General features: G+C 39.1%; 1 protein-coding gene across 7 annotated transcripts in view; it reads right to left on the bottom strand.

The window, feature by feature from the left end:
- The window catches only part of DOCK10 (dedicator of cytokinesis 10), a 165,010-nt gene that overhangs the window by 26,799 nt on the left and 118,181 nt on the right, over positions 1-20,030 (bottom strand). For 5 of the 7 annotated variants that reach the window (XM_072866733.1, XM_072866737.1, XM_072866738.1 and 2 more), the window contains 16 exons: positions 19,741-19,859; positions 16,776-16,845; positions 13,344-13,457; positions 12,053-12,124; positions 11,267-11,413; positions 9,859-9,942; positions 6,936-7,032; positions 5,580-5,624; positions 4,911-5,086; positions 4,665-4,781; positions 3,562-3,673; positions 2,721-2,842; positions 2,521-2,635; positions 2,287-2,353; positions 1,478-1,525; positions 704-805 (listed from right to left, as the gene is read on the bottom strand). In XM_072866733.1, coding sequence (XP_072722834.1) covers positions 704-805; positions 1,478-1,525; positions 2,287-2,353; positions 2,521-2,635; positions 2,721-2,842; positions 3,562-3,673; positions 4,665-4,781; positions 4,911-5,086; positions 5,580-5,624; positions 6,936-7,032; positions 9,859-9,942; positions 11,267-11,413; positions 12,053-12,124; positions 13,344-13,457; positions 16,776-16,845; positions 19,741-19,859 — 1,607 coding nt within the window. The remainder of the gene's footprint in view (positions 1-703; positions 806-1,477; positions 1,526-2,286; positions 2,354-2,520; positions 2,636-2,720; positions 2,843-3,561; positions 3,674-4,664; positions 4,782-4,910; positions 5,087-5,579; positions 5,625-6,935; positions 7,033-9,858; positions 9,943-11,266; positions 11,414-12,052; positions 12,125-13,343; positions 13,458-16,775; positions 16,846-19,740; positions 19,860-20,030) is intronic. The other 2 variants (XM_072866735.1, XM_072866734.1) reach the window with 2 other exon arrangements.

Raw genomic sequence — 20,030 nt, forward strand, 5'->3', positions numbered from 1 at the left:
CCCCTAAAAGGATCAAAAAGATTATTAAAGATGTGCTGCACCTGCAGCTTATTACCACGCAGTCCATGAAAATGATCAAATCTTGCAATGTTTAGACTAGGAAGATGGAGGGGAAAAAAAGACCAGGAAAGAAAGATTCTCTAACTGGCAACATGGACATAACAGTATAGGCCTATGCTACACTTAGCAGCATGGAAGTAAAAAGATGGGTGTCAAGCAAACCTACTCTTAAGTTTGACGTTGTGTTGCTAGATACTTCCCCCTCTGCAACCCCGGGTTATTGGGGAGAAACGAATCCCCTGACACTGTAAGTGCCTCCATAGATATTTACCCCTAAAGTAGTAAGATTCCATGAAAGCATAAGGTTGCAGGCCTATGAATTCCTTCAGGTTGGGGAAAACTGTGGATTATCTTTCAGACAGGGATCTGAGCTGAAAACAGCAGCTGCTGTTTCTGCAATACTAAACAATATTGACAGTAACTAAGGATTCTTCTGAACATAACATTTTAAACAACAGTTTATAAGTCAAGTTGAAGTTAAATGGACTCAATTCTTTTACAGTTTATGGCTTTGGGGTGCTCTGAAATGTGTTACATGTTGTGTCAACCTCTTTTCAGTCAACACTGTGACAGTGTACGAGGGCTGGAAGATTACAACAAAGATTGTGGTTTTATAGGAGTTCATAATACAACGTGTTATTACCATTGCGAGAGCAGACCTGATGCCTGTCCAGAGGAGTTCGAACCTTTAAGGGTTCCATTATTCTGGGTGGCCTGAACAAACTTAAAAGCAGCAGCAATTTTCCTGTTAAGAGAAAATAACTGTTAATCTGTTATGGAATGTGACATCGATTTTGCCATGCCTCTGAAGAATAAAAACAGGCCTGACAAAACCTGCCATGGAGCATGAACTGGTTCATCTGGTCACCTTTTGTTTTTCCACAGTGTGACATATAGACAAGTTCACAATGGTAACATTAAATTAAAAATGAAACATCAACTGAGACAAAGTGTGCATTTCACATTTCACAGCTGGAACACAATCTCATGCTTTTTCAGAGAGTGGGTAGAGACAGAAGGTTTTTTTTTCTTTTATTGCCATGGAACATTTATCTATGCCCATTAAAACTATTCTTTCCATTATATGGATGGAAAATACAGTGTTCAAGTTCCTTTGTTTGGCATATGCACAGATATATGCTTGAGAATGGCCCAGTATTTTGGGTTATAAATGCAATAGTGGTTATCGTATCATCACATGCAATTCATCTTTTACACCAGGTATGTACTCAGATGTCCAGAACATCATGATAACTTTGTTAGCATAAAAGAAAAAATGAAGCTTACATTGGCTTCAGTATGTCAGACTGATGCTTTCAGGAGAAAACTGATAGATACACTGTTAACCTCATTTAAGCCTAATGTAATGCAGTAATATTTAAATACTCTAACATACAGTCTATAACTGGAGAATTACCTTACAATATTGCGTTTTCCTAGATATCTGAAATTTTGCAGACAAACCCTGAAAGATAAAACAACACATTTTATGTCTATTGATGGCTTCCTAATTATGAAAAAATGTTGAATCTTAGTGCCTCAAAGAGACCTGTGGCATATGCACCTCCTAGCAAGCAAACAGAATAGAATGCAGCAGTTCCCAGCCTAGGGATGCACAAGATGTGGCACCACTTTCCACACCCTTGTTCCCTTTCTCCATGGTTGAAGATTCTTGCTTGGTGAGAAGGCAAAGCCTAAGGCAAGGACTTGGCTGCAAAAGCATTGCTTCTTCACCAGCTGAAGTTAAATAATTCGCATTTCAGTTATGAGACGGTGAGGAAATTCTGAAAGCAGCTACCTGCATGGATTTTGCAGACATGCATAGACTGGATTGAGCAAACCACTTTGGAAATGTGAAAAGCAGATAACCCTACATTACATGGCTTTTCTTATGGTTTGGAAGTTTTGGGGAGCTAAGTAGTTTTCTCAAGGGAAGAACAGAATCTCAACCCCAAATGGGGAAACTACTACGAAAATCTCTTTTAGGAGGAACACCCAAAGCATTATGCCCGTTGTTCATGGAAATGACCAACATATTGGAGGATATGGATTTTATTAGTAATATCTCATTATGGCTTCAGAAGATTATGGCAAAATAATCTAAGATACAAGAGCTATCTCAGCCTATTCCACTAGGTGGACAAACCCAGAGAGAAATTATTTGCAGCAGTCACTTTAGAACATCACTATTTAACATAAAATCAACCAACCACAAAGCGAACTTACTCTAAAATGCTGAAAAAGTCTGTTATTTCTGAGAATGGTGCTCGCAACCAGTAGGAAATCAGTGCGTCTAAAGGGAGATATTGAAACATATTATGTATCTGTTACAGGGAATTAAACTTGACCCAAAGCCTGTAAAATACACTGATAATTATTCTAATTTAATGTTTGTTTGGATTCAGCATTCACAATATTTTACAACAACGTAAATTAGGTAGTGAGTGCACATTTTCTTACCTTCTGAAATGGTTTTCATAATGTGAAGGAAACACATAAGAAGACTTCTAGTTTCAGCTTGATCCAACTTGTCAAAACGAAGCGTTGATCCAATCAAAGACAAAGGTCTCATGATCTGTTGAGTTGACAGCAAAGGGCCTCGTTAATTATAGTGATAGCTTTCCACCTCTAGTAACCGTTTTCAACATTTGCACATGTACCTTTTCACACGTGTCAGTTCTCTCACTGTTTTTTTCATTGGTACTTGGGTTAGATTCAAGACTTGCTAAGGAAGCTCTGGAGTCAGCATGGTTTGCTGCAGAGATAGCTATTGATGAAAAGGCTGTAAATGAAAGTCATAGCAAACATGCTAAACTAAAACATTTATGGATACAAAAACTAACAAGAAAAATGGAAAACTTAAAATGTGTCACATGCTGGATTGACACCAGTGCTTTGAACTTCCAATAGCTTTGCTATTGATGGGTATGTTTAGTACTGAAAACATGCAACAAGTTGAAGTGAAATGATTCTGTTTGCCGTTATTGATGGCATTAAAATGGCCTGATGCATTCTGTAAGGCCTGACCTAAAGCCACAGAAATCAGTGGAAAGATGCCGATGCACTTCCCTGAATTTTGAAATGGGGTTTGGAGGAAGTGAACAAAGTAAGTTGTGTTTCTACCTTCCATTAAGTCTGGAAAAACTAAGAATACTTGCCTCCAAGAGACTTCAGGAGTTTTCAGGAGAAACCTTGGAACTATTCTTAAGTCAGGCAGAGACTACAAGAATGAACTCAGGCACAGGGATTTGTGAGAGCCTGAATGCTGGCATCGTTCCAAATCAGGAGAGTAAGTGAAGCAGTGGAAGAAGAGCGGCTTCACAAGAGAAATAAAAATCAATCCAAAAACACCCAAAGGGAAGAGAAACATTGCATACCATGTTTCCCTGAATATCGTATAAAATGGGTTAATGATATCCTCCATGAATACTAAGCAGAAAGCACAATGGATTGAGATACACAGAAATCTACCTGTGTGCGTGTTCAATTTGTCATTTATACCTGCTATGGAGTTCAGAACATCTTTGGAAAAGGACGTGTCCACAGAGTTTGCATGTTTCATTGCTGTCTGGCTCTGAAATCCTCCAGCTGTGCTCAAGTCATCCCTAGATCCCTGTATTTTGAAAGAAACAGAACAAACTCCAGTAAATGATATCACTCATAACTTTCATAATGACAGCACACCCGATAAGCTTTTCTTAGACACTGAGCTTGAAAACCTACTTTCAGTTGTTTACACATTGCAGCCTTAAAAGATCAAGGCTTGCCATAATACGCTGAATAGCTACCTGCAATACGAAACCCTCTCATAACTGAAGTTGTAAAAGGACAAATCAAGTCTAACTCTGTTTGCTTCTTAAACACTAGCACAGCATTGGGAAAGGAGCATTAACTGCTGTTAGCAATGACCAGATGAAACGGGTTTGTTTGCTGGAAGGACTGAAAGACACAATATCCCTGCAGAAATCTGTTTCTAGTTTTTAAAGCAGGGCTATTATTGAAACACATGTAATCTTTTAAGAAATAAACAAATGTGCTCCTCCACATGCGCAGTTTATACAGACGTTTTCTGTGGTGGTAAAGCTGTTTTATGATGTTTCTGTACCCCTTCCCACCTTCAGCTACTTGTATGCATTCCCTCTGCCTCCTGGTACAGTTCATGGTCCCTCTGTAGTACCAGTGAAACTGCTTGTAGGTTCATGATGTAACCCTGCAGAGAATCTGTGGGTGATGGGAGTTGTTCTTTACAGCAGTGTCTCCCAGCCGCCTGCCAAGGGACCTGCCTGAGGACAGGGTCCTCAGCCCCTGGCCTGCGGCACCAGGGCAGACATATCGGACTGACTGGCTGGGACTGCCAGTGTCCTGGGTCTGTTCCAGACCCACAGTCTATAACCTGCCAGTACAGAATCCTGGGGCCCTGCAGATGCTCTGCAAATCGAAACCTTCCAAATTAAACATTGCGGGTGCAAACAAATCAGCATTTTCAGAACTGCATTTCGTTAGCTAATTTGTGACCAGCATAAACTTCGACCTCTTCCCACCCAATTGACTGGGCCAGACCTCAGTTTGATCATTTCAGTGTTCTGAAAAATCACATTAATTACCTGATTGGAAGTATTGATATTGAAAAGGAACATATCCTTCATGTAAATCCTTGGCATATTGTCCAAAAGCATTCCATAGAGTGGCATATACAAGTTTGCTATTTGTGCCTGTTTTGCCTAAAAAAATAAAAGATACAACATAATCCTGAAGAAATTAGTTAACGTATACTAGTGGCTAAGGAAGTTTCATACATGCTTAGCTACTGTATGAACAAGCAAATGAAAAAGAATAAACAGTTTCTTTACCGGCTCTGCGTATCGATCATCAAATGAATGCTTTGCCATTAAGTTTTTAAGCACAGATAAAGCTAAGTGCCTAATATCCTGGTCTTCTTGCAAGGCAAAACCAACCTCCCGCAGCAGGACTCCAATTAGGAAATGTTTACGGCAAAATTCATTGGTCAATGTGTACTCTGGAATATCTTGGAACAGAATGGACAAGAATGCTTAAATTAATATATAGGTTACATAAACACCCCCCCTCCATTTTCCAAATTTTCAATAACTTCTATTGATTTAATCCACTGTTAAACCTTGATTTCCTGATCTGACTGCCCCATTCTGCTACCTCACTTGCTAGAATGAATTAATCTAATATTATTATTTCTCGAAATCATGCAGGTTTTAAAATTTAATAATAAAAAACAATTTATATACACATTCCCATATAAGAATCTCAAATGTTTTGCACATAACAACACTATTGACTTCTTTGAGGCACAGAGTCCAAATTGTTGTTCCCATATTCTAGCTAGAAGAGTTCTAGAACGCAGAGATCCAGACTAATTCCACTTTTGAAAATGGTAAATAATATTTGCCTAAATTTGCCACAGTTCAGTGGCAGCAGTCAAAGTAAATCTTAAAGCTCTTGATGCACAATTCTGCTTACTTCTTATGCAGTCATTTTGTTCATACCTGATGTTCGATATTCCTGTGTTGATTCTGAAGGTGTCACGGGGTCTTCATTTTTCATAAATATAAAACAAAAATAGGCAAAACTCATGCATATTTTTTAATTTATTAAGTGTAAAAAAAAATATTTGCTTTGTATCTTTTTTTTTAATTTGACTCAAATTTGAATGAAACCGCTTCTACTGTTAAAGCAAGTTATGAGTGTCAGAACTGAACTCACTTTTTGGTGCTGAAAACTGAAGCAAAAAGGAGACAAGGGCCCATAGTTTGAGAAATGCTGCGTAGAGAGATGATTCTGCCTTCCACTGGAATGTACCTTCCACTCTCAGCAACTTAAAAGACCACATCCCAAGTGAACTCCCCAGAGTCCACGGAAAACTGTCAGAACTGGGAATTGTGCCCAGGGCTGAAATCCCAGCGCCTTTGAAACCAAGAGGAAAAGCACCCATACTGGGCATTGGCCACAAAGTTAGGTTCGAAATAACAGATTTCAGAGCATGAGATGGAATGCACGGTGGCTGCTGGCTTTTTGGGGCATGGGCAGGGTGGATTCACTCCTGTGGTAGAGCATAGGCAAAACCTGTTCATGCTTCTCTGCAAAACATGGGTTACACACTGTATCCCCTGCCTTGAGAAGCAGCTTAGGAGGTATTACTAACAGATTCTGAAATGGGCCTCTCTTGCCTCACTGCTCCAGGTAAAACACTGCAGCATGTGGTGACCACGTAAAGTTCAGGCTTGCCAGAGGCCAAGAAAGTAAATGCACTTGGGAGAAAAGGGCTATTGCATGGGACCTGCCTGCCAGTCCTAGAGATACTCTGAAGGCAAAAGTATCAATGGCCTATTATCTGAGAGGTGGATGTTTCCAAAATCCTGCTGCATGTCCAGTTCAGATCTTCCCCACAAAGGAGGGGCTGTCACATGGACAAGTCATACTCCCAACAGCAGCAGGAAAGCCTGTTCCCAAATAGTTGAGTTTCACAATGCCCTGATCACTGCCTCAGCTTCTTCCCCTTCCTGCTGTACCTGTTCAAGCCCTTCCCTTGCTCACCACCTCCCAAGGCTACTGCAGCTTTAGTAATTAGTCCTCACAAATAGTCCAGTTCATTCACCTCAGAACTTCCAGCTCCCTCCCTTCCAGTCACCTCCCACCGCCTAACTGGGCTGTCAGGGATTGCATTTATTTACAGGCATACTGAAATGATGTTATTTTTATCACACTGCCACACCTGAAAAGCCATTTTGGGCTTCTGTGCCTGATGTGCAGACATGATACTTCAGAGAGTTAATTATTATCTGTACTTTGAACCTCCCGATAATTCGCCGTTGTACAGAATCCCTTTCGGGGTGATGCCTTACCAGGAATGTTTGAAGACCGTATGGGCAGGCACAGAGGGATAAAGTGCTCATGGTGACAGACTTCTTGGAGAAAGTCAAATTTGAACTGATGTAAAGTCTGAAAATCACAACAGGCAATGGCTCAGTTCACATTAAAACAGGGAAAATGCTATGACAGAGCTGCACTGCTATTTACCTCTATCTCAAAATTCATACTCACACCCAACAATGAAACCTTACGACTTGTTATGCCAAGCTGTACAAATAATAAACATTTGGTTTTCATCTCTGTTATCAAACGAACTTGTCACAGTCAAACAAGCTTTTTGGATTCCTCAATTATGATTTTTCATTGAAGATGTGCTGATAAATATAAGCTTGATCCAAGCTAAATATTTAAGGTCTATTTAAAGCTACACTGGGTCTTTTAATGGTATATATTATAGCATATAATCATAGCAAAGTATCTTCTCCAGTTCACATAAATTTGGGACCGTTGTAATTATTATGCCTTTCTTCTCTGTTTCCCCCCCCCCCCTTTTTTTTTCCTTCTTCTTTTTTTGGTCAACCAAATACAAAGTTTCAGCCACAGAGGCCAGATCCAAAACTTATTGATAGTGGTGAAAACTTCCTCTATCGATGCCACTGAGTTCCAGCTCCGAGGGATTTGGATATTATATAATTTTGGTATTATTTCCTTAATAACTCCCTCTCAAGAAGCCTTCAACGACCTTTCGTGGAGCCTTGCAACTGCCTCAAGAATTTATCATTGCCACTATAATGATGTGCCACTGAGATATAAAGATAATACATGACATCCAGTAATACATTTTTTTTTCCATCTTCTCAGCTCACTGTTCTTAGTGGCAGAAAGCAGTCATTCAGGACTACCAATATGACACTGCGTCAACCTAGGTCAAACGCATGCCCTAGCATTAGAAAGGACTTGTAAAAGTCTTTTATTTGCCCTATGTTTAAGTCTGTCAGTCGCTAAAATTAACTTGTAGCATTTCTGCTGCCACTGTCAGGCTAGGATACCTGGAACATGCACTTTTCAGAGTCTACAGAGTAGTGGATGGTGGGGAATTTTTCCCTGAAATGTTTTATTGCAGTGTAGTACCTCATCAGGAATACAGCTGGACATGCAATTGAGGGTCTAATGGCAAATAAAGAAATGAAGCATCTGAAATGTGTTTCCCAAGAGGAACTGTGACATTTTGAGGGAACACAACAATGAACTGAATTCTAATGAGGTATTTCAACTTTTGAATAAATATTTCTGAAAGCAATGTTTAAATGTCAAAATATAGAATACTTTGAGGGATATTTCTGTGGAACAGAAATTATGGTGCTTCATTCGCAATTACAATAAATTCAAACTGCAATGTTATAGACTGATATACCCACAAACTATTTATTCAAGCAGCAATATGAACTGTTAAATTTTCTGAAGACAGAGGTCAGATTGCAGTATCATCTTTTTGATACATAAACAATCCAGTTAAAGAAGCAAAAGACACACAGAAAGAAATCCCGCAGCACGTTTAAACGACCGACTCTTGCTTAGGTGTCTGACTGAAAATGAAAATAATGCAAGGCCTCTCTCTCCTAGAGGTCAGAAATCTGATTTTATTTTGTGGCTATGGTTTTCAAGCACTGCAAAGCCTGTTCCAGTGATACATCTGTCTCAGCTCTGCAGTGATTTTGCTTCCACACATCCTGGCAGATGGCTCTGGAGGGATGCTGGGTGGCTGGCAATGTGCACACCCTTACTGCCAAGGAGGTGCTAAGTTCTGCTCTGCACACTGACTAATCTCAGGGTTTTCCACTGGCCATTAATTGGCTTTTTTAATTAAACATCTGTTTCTGTGGTTGAATGTATTTAGGGACGTTTGAAACGTGGAAACAATTTTCAGATTGCATAATATTATTTACAGAATTACAGACTTCAGGTTATGATATTAATATCGAGAGACTCCATTCCACATCTGTTCCAGAGATTAGGTGAAAGACCGGACTGCAGCATGAAGTTGGTTTCAGTAAAAAGCAGAACAGACTTGGAGTAATCTCACTCATTACCTACAAATGCCCAGATCACCACTAAAGAACTATAAAAAGTTAATGGACAAAAGTTTTGTAAGCTTTTTTGGGAAAGATGAGTCATTCAAAGTGTGTATCTTGAACACATTCTGTTATCTTATCATCTTATATGCTCCAGTGTGATAGCTCAGAAACCCAGTCATGGGAGAGAAAAAGCCTGTGACTCATCCTGATAGATGAAGAGTAAAGGAGTAAAGCTGAATAATTTGGGGACCTCTTGCAGTTTGAAATGTATTGTTCAAACTGTATCACTGACTATTATAGGTACTACAGAAGAAATTCAGGCTGCAGGGAATTTTCCTCATAGCAAGCACAAACTAATTTGGAGCAGACTGGCTTTCTTGCATCATCAATGAGGTAAGAGCATACCTTTCATTCAAAGTAACTGAGATGTTACATTCTCACTTGAGTTTACACAATGGTTACTCGTTCATATGCTCTTACTTTTAATCTCCTCAAGGAAAATTACTGCCAATTGCTGCTGATATTTATAGACCAAACCACAAGTGTATTCTCCAAAGAATCAAAGCTCGAATTCAAAGAATTTCTGACTGGTCAGCCTTTTGCACGCTATGGTCTGAGCAGTCTTTGCAGAGTCTGCTCTCACAGGACTCAGTGAGTAGTTGTTTGGACATGGCTATTTACTCCCAGAAAAGGGGGTAGATGACTCAAAACCAAGAGGTTTTAACACATATTTACAGTAGATGTTTTCACTGACTTGAATTCTGAGCATGGTGAAGCCATGGAATAGATCATAAGTAGTTTCAATATAAAAATATTCTGCTAGCGAGTCACTTAGGAAAAAACAAAAGCAAGCAAACAAACAAAAAAACCCAAGCCATACCTTGCTATCTCCTGTTCCAAACATACTTATATAATTGTTGACCATCTTGAACACAAATCCACGATCCATAAATGTAAAACAGCGCTAAGAAAGGGGGAAAAAAGAATTATTATTTTATAGCCAAAAAAAGCAGTACATGGCCTCACTTACCTGGTTGTTTGCCTTGCGTCACCTATAAACTTGAATCATTTGCACAGGTGAAGTTAGTCTTATAGAAGGGTAAGGAAAACCAGGGAACTAGTGAATCTGGCTCGATTTTTAAATTTATTTTCAGTAGTAATAAACTGATCAAACTTTTCATTTTCACTGTGTCTACAGTCTAAAACAACTATCACAGTGTACAGCGCACTAGGAGAAAGCTTACCTAATGAAAGCCATTCATGTACTGCAACACTCAATCACTAGAGGTGGTACATGATGGGAGCTGACCTGAATATCTCCTTCAGTGACAGCAATGACTGTTGGGGAATCAATTCAGCCACAATACTCACTGTCTATGAGCTGCATTATCTCTCTGGGAGCACATATGCCACTACATTACTTTACGATGAGAACACTGCTCTTGCTGACTGACGGGGCTAAATAGCTAGAAGGTGTAAAAGTTTTTGAGACCCTTGGTGCTACAGTTACATTTTTTCCTTGCAGAGTCAGCCTACCAGATAGGGAATGCAGTCTTGAATTCCCCCCTTATCTGGTGTTCCTGAACTCTGCAAAACTAGCGAAGCCCCGAGCCTTCTGCCACACAGCATTAAGTATCTGGCCACACAACTTATTGAATAGCAATTTTCCCATGCTCCACAGCTAATTCAACGGTGGGAAAATAAAAATGATTGAGAAATATTAGGACAAAACCATAAAATGCAACCCCTTTTAGTGACTTTTCCAAAGCACGCATGTATTTTCTTATATTTGGTAAATGAAAGGGCATTACAGAGTTAAAAAGGTAGGATGCAGTATTTCACGTAATACTTGCAATTTGCTTATTCTGGTTTCTAAAAGCTGCCCGCTCTGGTTGGGATTAGGAAATATTAATCCACTCACAGTCATTCAGAGCAGTAGTATTTAAAGCAAAATACCAGCTCAACTGTAACTACAGTTTCATTCCTTACCAAACTTTTTACTCATTTGAATCTAATGTAAGAATCTGCAAAATTTGAAAACTTGGGCTCTTTTAGAGAATAGATATAAATGAATCAGACTTGCTTTAAAGCAGACTTAGGTAAAGGTTTTGCATTCTCAAAGACCCAAGGGCACAGAAAAACTCAACTATATGTCAACACTAAACTTGGAAATTGAGCCATCATTCACTCAGAATTGTTTTATTCCCTTTGACTAGACTAGAATAGTCTCAAGTTTGCATTAAGTATGGGGAAATTAGTGCATATGCTGTAATGACAGAACATCTCACCTTGAGAAATTTGGCAGTGCTGTAGTTTGCATTCCTGGTTTCTTCAAGAGCATCTTTGTACTTCCAAACAACATGGTCTGCTAAGACCATCACAAGTGCATCCAGCTCAGTTTGAAATGATTCTGGAAACCTCTGAGTTCGAGAAACCTAAGCAGGGAATAGATCATCACTTGCGAGTGTATGATGTTGCACATTAAACCTGAAAATACATTCAGGCCAAGAATAAAGACAATAAACCACAGGTCACTGAACATAGAATAAAAATATTCCTAGAGTTCCATGGATCTATTCTCACTATAAACCCCAAAAGGAAGAATCTGGTCCATAGGAAAGTGGGAAATCTTATCCTCAGATTCCAGCACAAGTATACTAAGAGCATCTTTGATAATCAGGCAGAAAAGAGGTCAAAGCACTGCTCTCCAGCTATGTAAGGTTTGCTCAAAGCCAAGCAGAGTTTCCAGATCATTTATTTGCTGTCTGGCATAATCACCTGTTGGGTAACCAGCAGAAATTAGAGAATTCTCATTCCATTCTAACCCACCGTTACAAAGCTGATGCAATTGTATTTTTGGCCCACCAGTTCTGTACAAGCAAGAATAAGTTTGAGCCTAGCAACTAATATAATGCTTTTGTGAGTAAAAACAATATTTTACAAAGTATAACAGTGGGGTTTTTTTGACCAGTCAAGAAGAAAAGTCCAAGTATGTGTATTTCCCAGGATTCCGTATTTTATATCTTCCCTAAGAGACTGATTGCCTACTTAATTTAGATCATGTATATACTTACCTTTATTTTGTTTGTATCAACTAAGTGCTGTGCCATTGATTTTAAGATAACCGCAAAGAAGAACCAGGAATGCTGTTCAAAAGAAGGAAAAAAGAGATTAGGAAAAATTATTATCTCATAAATACTTTACATTGCATTACCATTCCTTATAGATGGATTCTCAGTAATGCACAATGATAAACTCTATATGACAAACAAATTACAGAGCCTAAGTGCCATGTATTTGAGTAACATTGGATTATGTCCTTAAAGGAGCTGAAGCCATCTCAGGCACTTTGTCACCGTGGCTCTGTGCAATAAGGAGCCCGCAAACGCCACTCCTACAATCCTTCCATTCCTGCTGAGCACTGTCTTCATTGTTTGTTTGCAGGTAACTGGCAGAAATGCATGACGCAGAGAACCTCAGAGAACAAAAGCTGAGAATAAACTGCTTTGTTAGTTCCAGCAGATTGGTAATTTGGCCCAGAATAAGATGGTACTTGTTTAGAAGATAAACAGAGTAGTTCTTCAAATACTGTTTGTATTAGTGAACAGAAAGGATACAGATTAATATCTGTATCGTCACATATCTCAGGAGATATGTGAAACAAATACACTCAAAAAGCTTACAAATGCAAAAAAACCCCCCACAACACACCCAACCACAAGTACTTTTGCATGGCCCAGGTTCCCAGCAGGCCAGCTTTTCTGCTTTTTTAATCCTATTTTTGCTATTCCAGTGGCTCAGCACAGGAAATAGGAACTGGTTCACTCTTTTGCCACTGGGAACTCCTGAGCTGGACTGGCTAGCTCTTACACTATAACTGACAGGGTCAGTGATAGGGCTTGCACATGTATGAATTTCTTAGACCCGGTTTGATATGAGAAACTTCAGGAAACCTCAATGATTCTCATTTTGGTCACTGTTAATCAAAGGCAGCAGCTGAAATCAGATATAAACGTCCTACTTACGGGCAAATATTATCCCTGCATCTTCCGAAATAAAAATTAAAACAAAGTATCCTAAAAGTAATTGCTCACATCATATTGTGTAAGAATTAGATTTCCGACTCAGACTGAGCTGTATCAGAAAGGAGGAATTTTATTATGCAAACCACGGCATTCTGAGAAACGTGTTATGCTGAGAAACTGTAGCAAGTCTGGTAAGTCTGTTCCGTTGAATCACTGCAGGATGTAATTTGTGCAAAGCTCATACAGGAAAAGAGGAGGGGAGAAAGAGATGTGACAAGTGAATTTCAGGCAGAAAATCAGTAGTGAAACTACAAATGTGCTAATTCAAGCTATCATTCACCTTTAAAACCTGTTTCACCGTTACTTGGTCATTTAACTTCAGAAGACCAATCACATTCTTGGCCAGCTCCTCATGAACAGTCCTTTCTTCAAATGATTTGGTCCTGAATACATACTGAAGAAGAAAAGAAAAAGAAAAATTGTCAAAATGTACATTAAAACAAATACAAAAAACCTCAGCAGAAGATGATAAATTATTTATACCCCACTAACAGCTGACAATCTTTGCCACCAAAATATCTTGACTGAACAATACATTCACATAAAGTTTAATTCCCCTAGCAGTAACGGCACAACACTGCTCCCCTACAAAATCACAGTTTTAAACACAGCTTCCTGTTGATTTCAGCTTAATGTGAACCAAGAAGAATTTCTCCTTAAAATCAGTGCTATGATTTATTTTTTCAATAGGGCACAGGATCCTGACACCTCTAAACTGCCTTTCAAGCCATTTCACCAGGGGAAAAAAAGAATAAGCAAGCAGAGGAAGTACGGAGGGTTTTTCACCCACCTAGTCAGGGCCACCTTTCACTTGCTCCTTTCTTCTAGTGGCAACAGCTAGTCAGAGCTGGTAACAACTCTTCATCCTGAAAGGTGTAGAGCACCCGCTGGAGCTGACAGAAGGGGAAAACTATACCCCTTCTAGAAATCAAGCCCTCAAGAGAGGAATTTATCTACCAAGTTGCTCAGAACTCATAAATGTAGTATGAGTTTTATTCAACGTTTTAATCTAATAATTTGGTACTGGGATCCATTACTCCTTCCCTGAAGCAAGAGCTCTGCCAGTGCATCAGTTGGGATGAAATACCTTTTTAGTTCAACCAGGTAGGTAAAATATCTTCACTTGAAAATATCTTATTAATATTCAACCTTGTTTCCAGAGCAGATGCCATAAGCTTCTCCCTACACAGTTTGACACTTCTGGGTCCAGTTATTTAAGTCAGTGTAATTTTGCATTATTATTGCATCTGAGTGACTCACAATTCTCAGCTTACTTATTTCCCAAATGGCATTTCTAAAGTAGGTATTCGTTTCCTTACAGATGGATAAAAGAGATTAACAGTTACTGGCTTTTGACTGCTGCTGGAAATGGGAAAAACAGGCTAAATGGACTTTTGGTGTGGCCTAATAATCACCCGTTATTTCAGAGATATTTAGCCGCAATAGGTGTCTATTGCAATTTTGAAAAGTTATTAAGTAGAAGAAGTGTTACTACCCATTTAATTAACTACATTTAAATGTTACATAGGTTATTTATTTTGGAGGCTGAAGATTTCTGCTGGACCTCAGCAGAAATCCTCTGTGCTTAAATCAGAGTACTTGAGACTAAAATTTGACTCCTAAGATGCTGAGATGTATCACCTGTAAACACATACTTTCATGAAGTATGAAAGTAAATCCATACCACGGAAATATCAACCAACAGTTGTTAACACTGAAATTAAAACAGTTTTCCCATTTAGTAACCTAACTCCTACCATATTTTCATTATTCTACCCATGGACATGCTAAAGTTTCAGAGTTCATCAGGAATGTATTTGCTTTCTCTTTATTCCTAAAGTTAATTTAAAAAAAAAACCCAAAAAACCCCAAAACTTGTTGCATATATTACTCATAATCCATAAATGAAATGTATGTTATGAAAACTATTTGTTGCACGTTGTGAATCAGAGTATCATTACAGCCAGAAGCCCATACAGACATTTGTCACTCATAACTTCTTTCCATGACTGTGGGGGATCTCTCATTGCTATCATGACCTCTATTAGTTCTGTCACCACTGAACCAGAGCAGGCCAAGAGACAAAGTGATGGCAATATCTACTTCAATTCTTCTAACAACCTGCAATTCTCCTCTATGCTGCTATTTGAAATGCAAAAATAAGTTAATAAATATAACACTCAAAGATATTGCAACTTACTCATTACTGATTCATCTAGTAAGGCTAGAACAACATTTTCCAGCCCTCTCCCCCACAATTAAAAGGGAGAGAAAAAAATAAAGGCAAATGAAGAGGAAAAAAAAAGTGTAACACCCTTAAATGATGTTAATTTATCTACTGATTTTTCTGTCCATGCCAGTAACAGCAGTTAATGTATTCTTCTACTTACAAACAGGCTTCTTCATAAAATTCTCAGCTTATAAAGCTGTTACCCAAATACACTACTGATGGGATACTTGCTGGCCAATAGCATTATTCATACTCATTTAATGGATATTCAACTGATACAGAAAACAAGGAGATCATCTTTAAAGAGGCCACTCCTTTGGCTTTTTAAGTAATACTACAGCTTGCCTGAAACCAAACTCCACACACAGAACATATTCGTATATATTCTCTATATATCCTCTTCTTCAAAACAATAATGGATGAAAAAAGCTGAGTAAACAGGGAACAGCTACAAGAATCTGAACTCCACAGATGATAAAAGAATTTCTGTACAATAGCACAGGCAGAGACACAGGATCTTGAAACTAAAGTAATGACTTAAGAAAATAATCAAAAGCTTAGTTAAAAAGCTATTGCTTCCTAAGAAACATGCAGCCATCTTGCAACCATGAAGAGCACCCAGAAGTACCTCTTCCATAAAAATTACCACTTGTGGATCCTTTTCAACTACAATGAGGGCAACCCTGTACATGTATAATACAGATGGCCAGATATTTTGAAGTGATAAATCTCATCACAGTCAAGAGGAATGCTTCAAACTGCGAGCAAACTACATTAAATGTCCCTCACTGGTATCTATCTAGCTGAAGTTTCATGATCTTTCATGTATTTATCCCCCTCTTCCCTCCTCTCAAATCCTGCAAAGGTGGGGAATTCTCAGTTTAACACTGTTTCACAAAGACTGACGCTAAGCCTAAGCTCCTAGAAGCTCAGTGGAAGCGCATTTGCAGTTGGTCTTGCTTCTAAAATGTAAGCTCTGGTCATCAGCCGACTATGGGGAATTGTCCCTCCCACATCCCAGTATCCTTTAAGAGTTCACCGCAGCTTCCTCCTCCTGTACTTGCTCAACTTGGTGTCCTATGGAAAGCAAGCTGCACCGTGCAGAGGAAACATGAGCAGCCCTTTGTCCTCCTCAATGGAGCAAGGTTGCGAGCCAGGATGCAGCTGAGTTTGGTGGAGAAGGACACTCCATGGAGTGTCCCTGCTCTACAGGATGCCCTTTAAGCACAGAGAGGCAGCGTAATTTATTCAAGGTGACAAAGAAACTTATAGTAGAGGAGGAGAATTGACTCAGCCTCTTCCAAATCTTATGTTAGTTTCCTAACCAGTCACCCAGCCTACTAGTGGCAGAAAGCTATGATGCAAATGCAGAGAAAGCTACAAACAAGTACAACTAAGAGTAAACAGGAAAAACACCCCACAAAAACCAAAATCACCCCCCCCCGCCCCAGAAAATAGTTAACAGAATAACAGAAATCATACCGTCACATAAGAATTGATGCAGTTGTCTAGTTGTTCTTCATGGCACTTAGCAACAATGTTAGTAAGAACCCTGCAAGATAAAAACAGAAAAAAAAAGAGCTGGTTTGTGTCATAAGGCAGAGAAAGTCTATCTGATACATCACATTGTTCTGTTATTGTAACCTCATTTAAAACAGTCCATGAGGGATGTGATCCAAATGATGAATAGCGTGTGCAGAAACTGTCCCACTGGGAAAAAACACGTCACTCCTTGGGCCCTCCACTTGCCTGGATTGTGCTGTTACATATGCATTCATCTAACAAAATGCATCCAGTTTTAACGGTTATAACTGTACTGACATTACAACAAAAGAAAACTATTAACTAAATAAAGCTTATACAGACCTTGGATGATTAAGAGTAAGAAAAATGAGAGTATGTTAATGAAACAGAGAGGCAAGAGCCTCTTTCTCTGGGAATGCTACTTGTCAGGTTCTCTTAGATCTTGGTAATTCTGTAAAGCTCTGATACTTTGCTTATGGCAGCACTGTTAATCAAAGACAAACACAAGCCTAGGCTCAAGCCCGAGCATGCCCCTCTCCTGCACTGTTTGCCCATAACCTTGGACTCAGCCCCAGCCTCAGCGCCCAAGCACTTAGGAACAAAAGGCCCAGCACAGAACCCTCTCGTTACTGCACAGCAGGGAGAGGCTGGACACTTGGTGCAACCATAGATGCTTCGAGCTTCTGCAGATCAGCTTGGCGATCAGCAACATGGAAGAAAATTGCCTGGGTCATGCTGGCACCCACTCTCACAACCTGAGCTTCTACTAACAGCAGAGATGGCACTACTTGAGACCAAGTGTTTCAGCGAAGTTTTGTCTTCAATTTGTACCTGGGCCACCTTTGTTTGAGGTCACTCTGTTTTGGAAAACACAAGTCTGAGCAAGAAGTCGTCTTCAACTTAACCATGAGATTTCCTCTTGATTATTGGAATCTCATTTTTTCAGGATACTTAATATGGAAAAGACTGTGCAATTTTATAATCGTATTTTTATGTTAAAAGAATGGGGAGGAAACAGTTCATGATTCTCAAATGTCAAAAATTAGTGAACTGTATCTCAAATTCAGGGGTATGCATAATAACAGTATGACTAAAATGGATTATTAATATGCCTGACTGTGGTCCACCTATACGTAGTCATTTTGACAAGCTTGGTGATTTGAGTGTTTTCTGCCAATTCTTATTATTGGATTCAAAAGCTCTGTAATTCTTTTAAGTCAGTATTTTTCATCTATCTCATTTCTTGCTTTTAGTAGGAGAAGTAAAACTTGTAGCAAAACACAAAGGCTATGACAAAATTAGTTGTGCCCATTCTGATCCTTCAGCCTTTATTCTGATTTGAAACTGAAATGAGTTCTGGCAAAGATGAGGCAGAGAAATGATGACATGACTGGGCCCCCAGACAAGTAAATAACCATGAGAGTATAAAAGCAATAATGTTTTCTCCCCAGTACATAAGCCAATCTATGCTCTCATTCTGTTGTTGTTGCTTTTAATATGTTCAACACAAGCTGCTTCAAGCTATTCAGAACAAAATACAATGTGTGTATATATAGGACACATCAATGAATGTGCACAGCAGACATGCATATTCTCGTTGACATCAACTCTACCAGCACAAAAGCTACCACGCATACATGAAGAACACTGGCAATACTTCTTTTCTTTTTTTGGCCAGGTGGGTGTATAGTCAAAATCTGAAGCATGAAAAAATTAACATACTTCCACTTTTCCATCTAATCATTAAAACTATTTTTTAAACAGCTGCTTCTTCTATAGCATTTATTTTCCAGCCAGTTAACCGGTACTGAAATTCTAGCCTGAGACAAAATTCTTCATTCTCTCTATCCAGCCTTAACATCAGTTGATTTGTTGGTCATAAAGGGGTCCTGAACAAAGGTCCAACTGTTTCTCTCCCTTTGAAAACAGTATGCAGTGATGAAATCACACATGTTTACAAGGAAAGGTTCTTCAAATGCTAGTGCCTAGGTGTGGTAACACTGGACTTTGCCCTGCAAGGTGCCATGATCCTTTTTGATAAAGGATGTTGAAACTCTAGCTTTCCAAGGCTAAGATGAGGAATTCTGCTTCCTTGTTCCTTTAAGTTTTCCTAATTAACCTTTCTTCAGGAACTAATTCTGAAGAACAATCTGTGGAAAGAAAGTAAATATACTGACAGCAGATTAGTCTAACAGGGTTGCTGAGGACAGTTGTAATTTTTTCCTACTTAGTTGTATTGTAGTCCCCATGTTTAGCTACTGGCAGAAGTACAACAAAAACAACACTATCGCCAAAAGAAAATGCAATGCAACTTTCTGCCCTCCTGCAGAGACCAATAATAATCTCTCCAGTATTTTTTTTCCTGCTGCCCTGATTAACAGCATCAATAAAGACAATTTCATTATGTGAGCGGTGAGAGACTCAGCAAATCATTCCAGCTGTTTGCCTGCTCACTGGAAAATGCTTCCATTGCTCTTCAGTTATTGCTGATATACCCTAATTAAAAAATACCCCAGAACAGTGTGACCTGGTTGTTTGACTGCATTGGATGCTGCAAGATGCTAAGCTTTTCCTATGCTGAACTCCATATCCTCAGATCCAAACATAAACCAAAACTGATACTCAGCTTTGTTAGGAAGCACTTAGCTCCTTAAGAATGAGACCTTTACCTATGATTGCCTCAGGGTACAGAGACACATCCACCATGGTCAATGGTTTCCTGGTTGGTATCAGTCAGCCACATGATACCACAGTCTTCCATGCATTATTTGCAGAGCCTTGTGTTAAGGGGGAAGCAGGCATTCTCACCTACTAAAATCTAAATGCCATAGTCAGCCTTTGTAAGAGCAGCTATAATTGGACTAACATCTACATTTGCAGTCTGGAGTGAATTCTTTTCCTCATACAGAAAATATTCAGATACCTGGTCACAGCTGTTGTAACTTCATCATCACTGTTTTGCACCAAAACCCAGAAGAGTTGATTCAGGACTACAGGAAGAAAATTCATAATTACATGGATCTTCTCGATCCTCAGCAAATTCTGTAACGGATGTAAGAAAGAAAATGAGAGATTTCCAATATGAGCAATGAAAGCTGATTACTTGCTTTCCTGCTTCAGCAGATAAAATGCAGTGCAGGCACTGGTGTAATAGCAGTAGGAAAGAAAACAGGACAACAGGACAACTAAGTAGAGGACCGGTTCTGCATGGAG

The sequence above is a fragment of the Ciconia boyciana genome, chromosome 7, assembly GCF_034638445.1.
Source record: "Ciconia boyciana chromosome 7, ASM3463844v1, whole genome shotgun sequence".
NCBI lineage: Eukaryota > Metazoa > Chordata > Aves > Ciconiiformes > Ciconiidae > Ciconia > Ciconia boyciana.